General features: G+C 39.5%; 2 protein-coding genes across 3 annotated transcripts in view; both read right to left on the bottom strand.

Annotated features, from left to right (window-relative positions):
- Positions 1–696: 696 nt before the first annotated feature.
- On the bottom strand, positions 697–11925 carry ponzr1 (plac8 onzin related protein 1). Its single transcript, XM_031298330.2, has 4 exons — positions 11783–11925; positions 4478–4591; positions 3544–3689; positions 697–1184 (listed from the first exon to the last, which is right to left on the bottom strand). The coding sequence occupies exons 2-4, from the start codon at positions 4587–4589 to the stop codon at positions 1047–1049; spliced, it is 396 nt and encodes a 131-aa protein (XP_031154190.1). The 5' UTR covers positions 4590–4591; positions 11783–11925; the 3' UTR covers positions 697–1046.
- Positions 697–12857, bottom strand: part of acadvl (acyl-CoA dehydrogenase very long chain) — a 42453-nt gene continuing 30292 nt past the window's right edge. For both annotated transcript variants that reach the window (XM_031298318.2, XM_031298319.2), the window contains exons 23-25: positions 11783–11955; positions 4478–4591; positions 697–1184 (exon numbers count right to left, since the gene is read on the bottom strand). The gene's annotated coding sequence lies outside the window, so the exon portion shown is untranslated. The remainder of the gene's footprint in view (positions 1185–4477; positions 4592–11782; positions 11956–12857) is intronic.

Genomic DNA, 12857 nt, shown 5'->3' with positions numbered 1-12857 from the left:
CTGTCTGAAACTAGACAAAAATACCTACGTTTTGATGTATAAATTGTGTATGACAAGTAGATATTGTGGGCGTGAGAGCAATTTATAGAGAGGGGACAAAGATTTTATTCCTAAGCTTCTGCACTCTAACGATGACATCATCCACTCTAGGACACGCAATACACACTCCATAGAAACGCAGAAAAATCCTGAAATGATCACTAAACTTAAACAGCTTTTTCACAAAAACTATAAAAGATATCAAACTGAAAAGCAATAGTTTAATACCTGAATATTTTGTGAACATTTTAAAGTTTGTTTGGCGTCTGTAGGTGAAAGTATGAAGGAGCTGAAAATTTTGGGAGCGGAAGAAGATTTGAAGGATTTGAAGCATGCTCTCATTCACTTCAATGTTAAAAAAACGTCATAAAAAGCTGAATATTATAAAAAGTATAAATAGTAGAAAAAAAGTTGAAGAAGTCCCATCATTAGCTGAAAGAGCTGAACATTTTAAAAGTTGAATGGTTTTAATAGCTGAATGTATGCTGAAGTTACGGAGAGCCAAAAAACGTACGGAATAATAAAAATAAGCAGAATAAATAAAGAACAGAATAACAATAGTTGGAATGCTGCTGAACAGCATTCCCACTAATAATAATAATAATAATAATAATAATAATGTGGTTTTGTTGTGGTAAAGATGCTAGATGGAGCTGGTTAACTGAAATAGCAATATTTTATTAGCCAGAGTGTAGCAACCTGACCTGACATCATACAGTATCAAAAGCTCCAAATGATAAAATGCTAACATTCAACTCAAAACGTCTGGCTTCAACAGTGAATTCCAGGCTTTGAACAGCTAAGTTAATTCTAAAAAAAAAGAAGCTAAATCTACTGTAAGCAATACAAACGGCACATCACTACTACACAACGTGAAGGTGCTCAGTGCTAACTGCTAAAAGTTGGTGAAAAGTCATGTTGTTTTGCAAAAGTACACAGTTGGAGTTGTAGGCATTAGGACATTAAGGATAATAGTCGGCAAACATGCTCTATGCCTATTCTCAGCGTTATCCCCTGATGACCTGTGTGGTGACCACAGCAGTGTTGCCTGAACGGTTGCCCCTGATCTTCAGCTCACGATTCATCTGGCACCAGACACACGGGTAACACCAGTACAACTTGCAGCAGTCATCACAGCATGAGCCCTGCAGCAGGAGAAAGAAGAGAGAGAGAGAGAGAGTGTGTGTGTGTTGTTGTGTTGTAGCAGTGCTTTGCTATTGAGAACGAGGTAGCATGCTAGCGTTAGCATGCTAGCGTTAGCCATAGCGTTAGCATGCTAACGCTACGAGCTAATGGTTGCGGTTAGCCTGCTCGTTTCGGCTTGTGACGTCACAAGCCGTGCCGATTTTGAACAGCTCACCCAGAGACTGAAGGCAGGACACATTCAGAAACTGTATCTCACTCTAAACAGCATGGGTGGATTTTTTTCAAAGTTTGTATGTGTGTGGAAGCACCAGAGACACAACATAACACCCCAAATCCCAGAAAAAGTGATTTTTTCATAATATGGGCACTTTAAAGCAGTAATAATCTAATCTTTTGAATTGGAGGTGGTGGAAACACCACACTTTATTATATTCACTTGCCAACTGTGTCTGTCTGCTGTTTGGTGCTGGCCAGGTAGTGTACACAGCTTTTTTGCTGAACACAGAAACAAGGTTAATGAGCAGCGACGAGTGAACCAGAACAGGCATTATTTGCATTTTACACTGAACTCTACATGAAAACTATGAAAATGAAAACACCATTTTTTTTTTTAAAACCATTTTCTGCCTAGAACAGAATACATTAGCAATTTTATTCACACAATTAATCCAGTCAAACTTTATTAAATGTACTGAATCAAGAGCTTTGATCAAACTAAACTGTGAGCTTATTGTATCATTGTACATCTAGGTGTTGTGACAATGACATCACATCACAAACAATCTGCTGCTAACCACACTCTCAAAATGGATGACGTGATGTGGATAAAACCATATTTGTTTTTTTATTAAACCATGACTACTTCATTGTTTGCGTAGCTTTACCAATGTTTAAATGCCCTGAATGCACATCTATTGTGCATATAATGTACAGTACACAATTTCTCATAAAAAAGGAGTGGCCCTAAAAAAAACAGTGATGCAATTAAATTGCATCCCACTCTGCAAATAAAATTCCTCCACAACAAAAGTGAGTCTGTGTCTGTCCAACATGTAAACTCTCTTTGATGATACTGATGAATGATGAATGGAACCTCAGGGAATGGTACTTTTATTTTTTCTCTCTCCTTCACATTTAGAATTCAGTGCAAAATCTTAGTAATGTATTATCTATCAGGTACTACACGGTGACGACCCTGAGAACATTTCTAAATTGTTGAGAAGATATTGTTACTCAAAGTCTCTCAGGTTTGTTCCCAGACCTTGGATTAAAGGTATAACATGTAAGGGATAATATTATTCTTATTTTTCTGTGTGCTTGCATCAGCAATGAGCCTCTGGGCCCCACACTGGTGTGTGTAACCCACAACCAAATAGAGGAAGTGATGCATCTCACACCTGCACTCACACATTGTGCAAAGGTAACCACAACTTCAGCTTTTGTTACTGGATGTCCTTATGAAGTTTCTTACTTGCGTTTATGAACGTTATGCTGCATTGTAAATCAACTACAGCTATTAAGCTACCATACTCTTTGCCATGTTTCTTAGAGTAAGAACACTCAATCTCTCCACGTATTTACTGTATATGTAGAGGCAGAAAGGATGGATGAATCTATCCCTCTCACCAAAGCCAGCTAGCTATCCTGAGTCACAACCATCCTGTTGTGAAACATGGTAGCTAACGTAACCGTTATCATTAAAATAACCTTTTTAGTGCGAATGTACACATATTCGCTGAGAAAAGGCAGCGATACAAAGCTCAATCTTTGGACTTTAAAGAGTAACTTAAAAACATAGTATTGCAGCCTTCAAACCTGTTTTACCTCTGACCATACCCACCTCACCAATGATGGGTGTGGTCAGAGAGACGGGCTCTGTTGCACCTACTGTATAACCACAGGGATGTCCTGGAGTACACCTGTATGTCACTGCAGCAAGGTAAGATGTTTAACCACTAAAGGTCAGCAAAAAACAAGATTTTCAGGGGGTATTACGTTACTATTTAAGAAACAATAATGGATCATTCACCTGATTTATCAGAAAAAGGTTTTTTTACCCAGCCCTAGCTGACACTAAGCGTGCACCCACTCCCCACATGTATACCCTGTATACCATGTATAATATGTTTCCTGCTTCTTGTGTTCAGCGCGCTGCGGACGGCGGGCTGCGGACGGCACGACCCGTCTGGCCTTTCATACTGATTGCTTCTTCTCTCCTATAGCCAATCATCGCAACACGGCCTGTGCGACCGCGTCCGCATTGTTACAAAATCTGGCAGTCAGGCCGCATTTACATCATATCGCCGTCTGCACCGCGCTGAACGCAAGAAGCATGAAAGAGCTTTAAGCCAGCCTTACAGGGATGCCGTGGCGCTCTCTAATGGACGAGCGGAGTAGGCATGACACCACACAACAGACGTCCAGTAGTGGCATGCAGCAGCACCAGCCATGGTCACCGGCTGTCTGACACTGCATGCAGGGGAAGCACCAAAGACCACAGCAACCTTGAGGGCAAAAGAGAAATAAGAAGAATATATAAACTCTGTTTTATTAAGACATAACAACAAGGATATATCTCACGCTTAATTTGGGTGTTCTCTTAGAGCACAGTTGTGCTGAATATTGTGTTGAAATCTTGAAATTCACGCAAGTTTCATATTGATATTTCCAAGAATACTGCGAACAACCCAGTGAACCTGACTTACCTTTCTTTAACCCAACTTAAAGATGAACTTTACCAGTTTTGCATTATGTAAAATGTTGATTTACTGGGTATTCCCAGTACTATTCATCCCTGGAAAACAGTTATCTGTGGCTTGAGTTTCCTGATCTTATCTGATGACAGATAATGCTGAATTTGCATCTTTCCATAAAGACCACTGTGCTGTCAACACTGAGCCTCAAATTGTTTTATGCCAAAATAGACATGGAGTCCTTAAAGTGCTAAAAAAAAATAGAAATTTGAACATTGAAAAGCTCCCACTAACTGGATCTTATGGTGAGATTGTTTTCCTACCAGAGAGTTGAAATAGTTTATCCAAGGAGAGCTAAGAGTTTCTGTTGGTGGTGGACTTGTTGGTGGTAGAAGTTATTTTTTTTTACTGGATCACTGATCATATTTGCATAGCTGTCAAAATGTTTACATTAACCACAGCGCTAACGATATTACCTCTCCCACTAATGTTTGTAATGGAACATTTAAGTGCATACAGTAGGTTTGAAACAACGTCTGTGGTGATGAATGACAGAAATTGGTGAGCAACATAATTAAGGGTTTGTTGGGTTAACTTACAGGTGCCCATATCACTGCAGCAATCGCAGAGGCCGGTGCTCCATGTCCCAGGGCCTTGGGTAGTAGTGGTCATCACTGACACCACATGGGATGGCTGCTGGTGGACGGCCATGCCTGGAGGATACAAGACAGAAATGGAGAAACTGGGAAGGGGCACAGGGGACTGCTCCATTCACAAGGATTGCTGGATTTTCTACGGTTTGGTTAAGCCAGGAAAAAGGTCACAGACTGATTTGAAGTTATACTGTGTTTCACACAGTTATATGGGCAAAGTAGGCACAAAATGTATTTCACCTCTCTCTTTGACAAAAAGTATGTGGACACTAGGGCTGCTAGATTATGGAAAGAATCATAATCACGATTATTTTGGTCAATATTGAAATCACGATTATTTTACACGATTACTCATTGACTTTTGGAAAGACGTTGAATTTAAAAAAACAAACAGTGAAACAGTTAAACAAATCAACATTGAAAACACCTTGAACTGTGAGATTTCCCCTTTGCAAACGTAATGTGCAAAATAATCGTTTTTCTCGATTACTCTGTTTTTGATATTGTTAGGAGTGAAAACGTAATCATGATTACGAATTCCAAAAGTCGAATATAATTCGAATGGTAAAAAAAAAATCAATACTATTCGAATGCTGAAATTACTATTCGAATGTGATTTTTTTTTATAAATAGGTTGGCTAACGTTAGCTAATCTCTTCTCATGTCACATCTGATGAACAATAAGTTACGGGAGTGAGAAACACACAGCAATGTGAGCTAACGTTACGTACCGAGTAACATTAGTACAGGGGGGAGTGACAGGCTGCGGCTGAAAATCAGAAGAAGGATGGGAATAGTTTTAACATGACTTTAAAATCGACATCCACCAAGGCCAAAATGCTTATGTTATCTCAATAGTTAGCTCGTTCTGGTTTCCTAACTGCGTCGCAAGTTTTGGAGCTTTGCTGGGAGATCCATGGAGACAGCTAAAGTTAATGTTAGCTACCCTACTAACAACTTTTAAACAAACAAGAAAGCCAAAAGGAAATTTACAGTATTTCTACCTCAAGGTGCTGACATGACTTGAAGTGTTTGGTATTTAAGTTGGTGGATAGTTTATTATTTCTCAAGTGATTTAAAATAAACCTAGATAGAGAATATATTGCCCACCCCAATGTTCTGGTGTCCTTATACTTTTCGCCATCCAGTGCTTTTAAGCCTATACCTTAAAATGCATTATACAGTACTGTAGTAATCTAACAAAAAATGTCAATTTTATCTAACAGGCCACCACGAACTAAGATGGCATCCTATGCATACGAAATACAGTCTAACGCAGTGGTTCTCAACCTTTTTTGTGCCAGCGCCTCCCTATCCATTATCCAGGTCCCTAACCGCCCCCCATCAAATAAGATGTAGGCTAATTGCCCCGAATATTAATGATTACGCCCTATTATTAGGCCTATTGTTGTTGTTACAATTGTTATCACAAATAATCAAAAAAATCATATCATTGAATGACAAACAGGTATACAAAAAAGCCATGTGAATATATAAATTATATTTACAAGTGTTTAAAAAAATGCAACCATTTGACATTCACTTTAAATAACAGCAGCCAATCAGAACGACTAGATATGTAACATTCAAACTTTAATTAGGTATTACAAACACTAACAGTGGCCAATCAGAAACAGCTAGCAATTTAACATTCAAATCTATTTTTCATTCAAATCTAAATCTATAATCGAGTTCTTCCAACGGAGAACAAGCTGGCACTTATCAAGGGGTAAAAGCAGAAGGATTTACTTCCGAATGGAAATAGGTTTACAACCTTTGAAAGTTAGTGAGAGCCCTTTGTTGATGCTTAGAAGAGTATAGGTTTGCTATCGCCTGTCTTGTGAGTAAATAGCAGAAAAAAAATGTTTGCAGAAACGCAACCCCACATCGCGCTGCGTTTTGTGGAGGTGTGAGAGTCCCGTACAGTAAACGGTTACATCACTGCCTCTATCGCTTCCACAAGGAAGTTTCAAAACACCAAACACAAGCCTGTACTACGAAGCAAGATTTGGCGTTAACAAGGTAACTTCAGGTTCAACCCAGGGTTTTCTGTATCACGACGGTGGATCACTTGTTACTGGGTTCAATCGCCGTGGTAACTTATGCTTAACACCTAACCTGGGGCCCGTTTCAGAAAGCAGGTTTAGTGAAAACTCTGAGTTTGTTAACCCTGAGATGAGGGAAACTCTGGGTTTTCCGTTTCAGAAAGAGAGGTAACTTAACCTCAGAGTCAGTTACTATGGTAACTGAGTCTGTGAACCTAACCAGAGGCCTGTACTACGAATCAAGATCAACATGTCCTGGATTTCTTTCAGTTATCCGGCTTCACCTAACCTAACAACCGCGGTCCCGCATAACCTGTATCACGACGCTGGTTATCAACTAGTTCAATCAACCCAGGGTTTCCCAATCCAGCGGCGCGCGCGTTCACATAAAAGAGGCGGTGTTTGCGCACCACGACCAATCGCAAACATCTACCAGAGCTGCATATTTTACATAAGAAGAGCAAACTATAATTCTACATAAATATGAAGAACACAGACACGGTTTTACAGGCAAAATGCAGGAAGGAAAGCTGGCAAATAAGCCGACGCTGTTATGCGTAAATCACAACGTTTAGCTTATCAATATCCAGTGGTGTAGTCTACGTGATAGTAAGCTCCAGGATTTCCATATACTCACTTAAAAATGCACAATGACACGTAACAACATACTTTACATTATATGTTTGATATATTTTGAATTGTCATCTGTGCTTTATTCTTCACATAGGCTCAATGGAGGTATTTCACCATAAATTGGTGCATAAAAGTGTATCGGAATGCAGGAAATGAAGTCGTTGATGCTTAAAACTTCCCTGGGGGAGGACACCCAGACCCCCCACTATGATATGCCCCCCTCCTCCCCCAAAGGCAGATTCCGGCCAATATACAGTACAGTACACCCACTACAATACATTAGACTAAACTGGTCACTTCCCCATCAGTCAGGCACAAGATCTGACCATAAATACACTTTTGCTTTCCATAAACTGTCGTTGCTTTAGGCTTTTATTTCAGTTGCAACCCCAGCAGTGGTACAGAGAAAATTAAAAAAAAAAAAACATAAAAACATAATTTAAACCGATGTGCGCATTGGCAACACACGGCTAAAGAAGCCAACAAATAGCCTATAAGTAATTCCCTCCGCTGAAAATCTATATCTTTCATAAAAATACCCATCAGGGAATGTTAACGGGGTTGTCGGTCTCTAAATGTTTTAACTTTTATGAGCGCACCTCTCTCTCTCTCTCCGCGAACCGAGCTCCAGCTGATCTTCTAAGAACGGTGACGCCGTTATCAGTCGAGTATTGATTGGTCAGTAGGCGGTGCTTTTACACCGGTTGATCTCTAATCTCCAACATAACCTGCTCCCGACCAGGTTAGGCGTTCAGCATAAGTTACCACGGCGATTGAACCCGATCACAAGTGATCCACCTTCGTAGTACAGAAAACCCTGGGTTGAACCTGAAGTTAGCTCGTTAACGCCAAATCTCGCTTCGTAGTACAGGCCTCTGGTCGGGAGCAGGTTATGTTGGAGATTAGAGATCAACCGGTGTAAAAGCACCGCCTACCGACCAATCAATACTCGACTGATAACGGCGTCACCGTTCTTAGAAGATCAGGCGGAGCTCGGTGCGCAGAGAGAGAGAGGGAGAGAGGGAGAAAGGGGTGCGCACATAAAAGTTAAAACATTTAGAGACATACAACCCCGTTAGCATTCCCTGATGTGTATATTTATGAAATACATAGATTGTAATGGGAGGGAATTACATATCGGCTCGGCTTCTTGAGCCGTGTGTTGCCAATGCGCACATCAGTTTGAATTATGTTTTTATATTTTTTTATTTGCTCTTACGATGGCTTCCCACTGCCAGGGTTGCAACTGAAATAATAGGCTAAAGCAACGGCAGTTTATGGAAAGTGCACAAGTGTAATTATGGTCAGATCTTGTGCCTGACTGATGGAGAAGTGATATTGATAAGCGTCGGCTATTTTTGATGCTTTCCCCCTGTTTTAGAAGCAGCGACTGTATTGCGTTTTGCCTGTAAAACCGTGTGTGTTATTCATATGTATGTAGAATTATAATTTCCTCTTCTTATGTAAAATATGCAGCTCTGGTAGATGTTTGTGATTGGTCGTGCTGTGCAAACACCGCCTCTTTTATGTGAACGCGCGCGCCGCTGGATTGGGAAACCCTGGGTTGACTGAACTAGTTGATAACCAGCGTCGTGATACAGCTTATGATGGACCGCGGTTGTTAGGGTTAGTGAAGCCGGATAACTTAAAGAAATCCAGGGCATGTTAATCTTGATTCGTAGTACAGGGCTCCGAGCTGCCCAGGAGTTTGTGAAACAGCTAAATGTTTGCCAAACAACAAAGCAGTCTATCTCTCGCTCGTCTCTTTTCTTTCTCTCTTTCTCCGTGAAATGAAGCTGCCTTCAGGTGCAGTACGAAACGTTGGGTTTTATAAAAGATCTGACAAAAAAAACTGTTACTGATATAAAGTCTAGTTATGCCACATTGGGGGGTTAAAGAACACAACAGGACGTCGCACCACCCTGCGGCGATTCCTTTTTTTTTTATCGTACAGATAAAAAAAAAGGCTTCACGTTGAAGTACGGAGCTCATTTAAGATGATGATTTAAGATGATGCTCTGATGTCCCGTTTCCATGTAGGCAGCGCGGAGCTGCGCCAAAGAAAGCTGACAGACGCACAGAAGAGAAGAGTTAAAGTGTAAACATGTATTGTTATTGTGAATCTTTGGTTTAAACTAGCTTTCAAACAAACGCCCCCAATGGCACCTCAACGCCCCCCTTCCAAAATATTGCTTCCAACACGCCCCCCGTCATCTTCTGAACGCCCCCGTTGAGAAACACTCAGCACTGTGTGTTAAAACACTCAGTGTTTCTCAACGGGGGCGTTCAGAAGTGTTACACTGGGGCCTGTTTCACAAAAGCAGAATATATAAATCCAGGATAACTGATAAAGCGAGGCTTGACCTAGTCTAATCTGTGCATCCTGGCTTGGTGCGTTTCACGAAGGCCAAGCCAGGCTGAGGAGGAGCGACTAGGTTGAGCCAGGCTGAAGTAATTCAGATAGATGCGCGTCCACGGCTTTCCTCAAAAGACCGCGAGGTCGATCACAGATTTACTGATGCCAAAATGGAGAATACGCATTGTACATACTTTATACAGAGTGAGCAGCAGCTTCTTGTGGAAGTATGATGATGTGAAACACATTTTTTTTGTATAAAAAGAAAAGAAACACGGCTGCTGTAATGAAACAGTGAGAGAAAGCGTAGCAGACGATCATGGACCGACTGAATGCGTAAGTAGCCTAAAAATATACATTAACTGACCACTGCTCTGAACTGAAACCGTCATAATCATTCCATTCAAGGATTAGGTTACTAATCATTTGCACAAATTAACAGTTGTACTCTTTGCCTTAAAAGTAAGCAGAAGATAATGTTACTCAGGAAATTTACCATGAAGATCAATTTTCTACAATGCTAGAGTATGATGCGTAAATATCTCTTTCACTCTGTTTCTCCCTCTCTCTCATGGGCTAAAATATACATTTCCTAAGTCATATTAACTTCCACTGCTCGCTTTTAATGCAAAGTGTACAACTGTTTGCTTTTGCAAAAAAATTCAGTTAAGAGCAGTAGTTCATAAATGTATATTTTTAGACTATCATTCAGTCGGTGCGCTATTATCTGCCACGCTTTTTCTCGCGTTTTTTTTATTTTTTATGGAGGACGAGTTTCCTTCTCTACATATTATATGCCTTGCTCCCTTGTGGACATAGAAAATAAAGACACTGAAGAAATTGGACTCTAAAATCTAGAAACTATAAAGATAATTAAGTGATAAATCCCATGCACACTGTAAACATGAATGGAACAGAGTATATTCATCAGTTATCCCCCCCCCCCCCCCCCAGCAAAACATAAGGTCAAAAACCATTGAGGTGTCCTCTCCCTGTTGTTACATGAATGTACAGTAGCCTACATCACTAGATAGTTACTGGTCCAGTGAACTAAGACTATAATTTGGGAGGATTGTACAATTAGGATATGTTCTTTAAATTGTACAATCCTCCCAAATTATAGTCCCAGTTTACTGGACAATACAAATTGTATGCTAAGAATGCCAAATACCATGCACATGGAAGTGGAACAAACATGATCCTTATTGTTAAAGAATTAAAAAAAAATGTATCAACTAAAATAATTCAAGGTACATTAGTCAACTATAGAAATGTACAGCATTGTATGTATTGCCCTAGTAACAGACTTAATTTAAAACACATTTGAAATGTTATCAGCCTTTTCTAATTATCTCAACAACTGCAGTAATATATTCATCAAACTTCTAACAACAATATGAACAGCAGTCTGCATACAGCAATATAACAGTAACAATGACTGTCACATGAATAATTATTAAAAACAATTATGGTCACAACTTTAAATAATAACAGTACTTAAATGAACAGCAATATGCACCTGTTGTATTTTAATCCAGGCTGAGAACAATAGGGTAAAACCACTGCTGGGTGATCAGAAAAGGCTCCAGGATTAATAAATCCTGGCTGTTAGCCTGGTCGGGAGCAGGCTAGCTGCACAGAATAAATCTCCATGGTGATTTATGTGCCTCCACTTTCGTGAAACCGAGTCAAGGCTTAAATCATCCAGGATAACTGATAAATCCCGGCTTAATCCCTTATCTTGGTATTGTGAAACAGGCCCCTGGTCTAACGAAATTTAACCCAAAACACAATTTAAATGTGACTTTTAAGTACACAAAAACAAAAAACTTGAATTTATGCTTGAATTAATTTTAATTTTAACTAATTTTATTAACATTCATTTTAAAATTAAAATTGTTTTAAACTGGATCACAAAAAACGATGCTAGCTTGCACGAACACATGTCGTGCAAGCTAGCCAGCATGGGTTATGACAAAGTTCCAGCATACTACTTTTAGGTATCGTTAACGTTAGAAGGGTTTTATCTGTTTTTATCACTGCAACTAGCAAGCGAATGAGCTAAAATAAAAGAAACAAATGTATCTAACTGAAATAATGTATCTATAGGCCTACCTAATATTACATTATAGACGTTATTATGCTCACTATGGGCTCAGCATCGACTAAAGACTTGTAATTGTCCAATTTAGGCTTATACACGAACTTATTTCTTACCTTTTCTCTGGTTCTGTAAACTGTGGAAACTCAGAAGAAAGTTTGGTTCATCAGCACTCAACGCTGCAAGTGAGTCAACTAATGGCCAGTGTCGCGTGAAGGTGATCGAGCTGCATCCAGCAGTCTCAACATGTTCTCACTGGCAGTATATAACTGCTGCGCAGTTTCTGTTTCTCAGGAAAGCCTATCCCCTTTTCATACAAACAAACACGTATACTCAAAAAGTTACTGACATAAACTGCACAGCACAGGTTTACATAAAACGGGTGAACTAACAATTTGGAAGAGGGAAAAACGATGCACACAACTCACAACATACTTAATAAAGGTGAGTATAGTTAGTACACTCACCTTATTGCTTATCATACTTATCATTATCACTATCACTTAGTTTACACAGCAGTTCAAACTACGTGATTTAAAGCAGACTGGCCAACTCATGACAGTAGATAATGAATAGGCTATAAACCAATGGGACACAAAAGATAAACATTTAAATTGTGTTTACAAATGATAAAAGACAATCAAACAATTCCATTTAGTAGATGCAATTTACTACAAACTACTCCCTGTGTAAAACGATACCCATCATTTTTGGTGCACTCTATTTTTTTATTCTGCAACATGAAGTTCATCTCATGGCTGACTTTTACAAATATGAAGCTGCACATTAGGGCAACGTAATAACGCCACCTGCAGGTCTGTGGATTGTGGAGAGGCAAAAAAAGTTGGACTGAAACTATAGGCCAGTGACAAATGGTCAAAAAGGGCTTTAGTTTTTGAGATACCCCTACCGGAGGTAGAACTAAACCCAACAATGTTTTTCCTCATCTCTAAGGTCTTCCATGTATGAAATGGATTCTTGGCTAAAAATATTTTACTGCTAAGATTGTTAAATTAACAGATATTGTTATAGGCCTACACTCCAAAACCAAAAAAAGGACTAAAATATAGCCTGTCCGTTTGGGAGTTAAGGCATATAAACTAATGCAGATCAATCAAACAAGCTCTGAGAGCTTTGAAACTTGGCATGTTTGTAGTCAGGAAGTTGCCTTATCTACTAGAAAAGACTGGA

This window comes from Sander lucioperca, chromosome 17 (assembly GCF_008315115.2).
Source record: "Sander lucioperca isolate FBNREF2018 chromosome 17, SLUC_FBN_1.2, whole genome shotgun sequence".
Classification (NCBI taxonomy): Eukaryota; Metazoa; Chordata; class Actinopteri; order Perciformes; family Percidae; genus Sander; species Sander lucioperca.
This window is presented reverse-complemented; position numbering and strand designations above follow the sequence as displayed.